Here is a 1,177-nt window from a genome sequence, read left to right as displayed (position 1 = left end):
GCACACACTGCTGTCACTACACCTCTGACATTCCGCACACACTGCTGTCACTACACCTCTGACATTCCGCAATTACAGTTGTCATTACATCTTTGACATTCCACACACACAGCTTTCCCCACACCTCTGACATTCCACATTTACAGTTGTCACTACACCTCCGACATTCCACACACACAGCTGTCACTACACCTCTAACATTCCGCACACACATTTTTGCTGCACCTCTGTTGTATGCGAACAGTCCTGTAGTTGATCCTCACCAAATATTACTAGGATGAAGAGAAGGCTGGCGACAGCTGCGGTCCCATAAAACATGATGCTGATGTGATGTGATAGCTGGTCCTTATCTTTGATATTGGGGACCAGAACCGGCGGGAGGAGAAATCCGACTGCGACACCTAACTGGAGCAAAGAGTGAGAGGTCACTAGCATGGCCTGCCGCCATCATAAAATTGTACACCCGGAGGGAAAAGTCAGCTCTCAGGAATATTTGGGGGTCACACATCCATAACTTCCATATTGGACATTCCGTGTTACTGCATTGTGTGGTGGAGGTTTATTTACTCCACCAATCCATCAGCCTGGGAAATTGTGACTACTAATATTCACACAGAAATTTATGTCCTTTGCTACCCAAAGAGTAGTTAAACCAGGGAACAGGAGAGGATTCTTTACTGTCAGAACAGTTAGCAAAAAAGGAGTTCTTACTGAGGGACAGGCAGAGAAATGGATCGGAATGAAATCTTTACTGCAAAGGCCATTCATAGTAATGCGTGGTAACAAATTAAAATTACGATTGGCAATCCAACGTACTGTTAAAGTAATGTACTCGCACTGTACCATTAAACATGCTGTGCATTTCCGCACAAAACAATCAAAGCATGTCTGATTTCCGGACCCCAAACCTAACAGGGGCCCAGACCCTGCCCCCACCATACTCAATACAAAACATGAAAATAAAACCTTGAATGCACTTTTCACTCATGACCCCCACCCTTCTACCCATGACTGCGGAATATTCCAGAGAGGCTGAAAATCTGTGTCCTATGACCGAGATTACTGTGATTGTATAATACGGCATACCAATTAACAATGTGATTGCTGGCACACCCTGGGCCCCCAGTGTACCCCGGGCCCCCAGTGCATCCCAGGCTGTTGGCATACCCCTGGCCCC

The 1,177-nt window shown here is 46.4% G+C and overlaps 1 protein-coding gene across 2 annotated transcripts in view; it reads right to left on the bottom strand.

Annotated features, from left to right (window-relative positions):
• Positions 1-1,177, bottom strand: part of FLVCR2 (FLVCR choline and putative heme transporter 2) — an 8,589-nt gene that overhangs the window by 5,897 nt on the left and 1,515 nt on the right. For both annotated transcript variants that reach the window (XM_072429048.1, XM_072429047.1), the window contains exon 3: positions 264-405. In XM_072429048.1, coding sequence (XP_072285149.1) covers positions 264-405 — 142 coding nt within the window. The remainder of the gene's footprint in view (positions 1-263; positions 406-1,177) is intronic.

The sequence above is a fragment of the Pyxicephalus adspersus genome, chromosome 12 (genome assembly GCF_032062135.1).
Source record: "Pyxicephalus adspersus chromosome 12, UCB_Pads_2.0, whole genome shotgun sequence".
NCBI lineage: Eukaryota > Metazoa > Chordata > Amphibia > Anura > Pyxicephalidae > Pyxicephalus > Pyxicephalus adspersus.
This window is presented reverse-complemented; position numbering and strand designations above follow the sequence as displayed.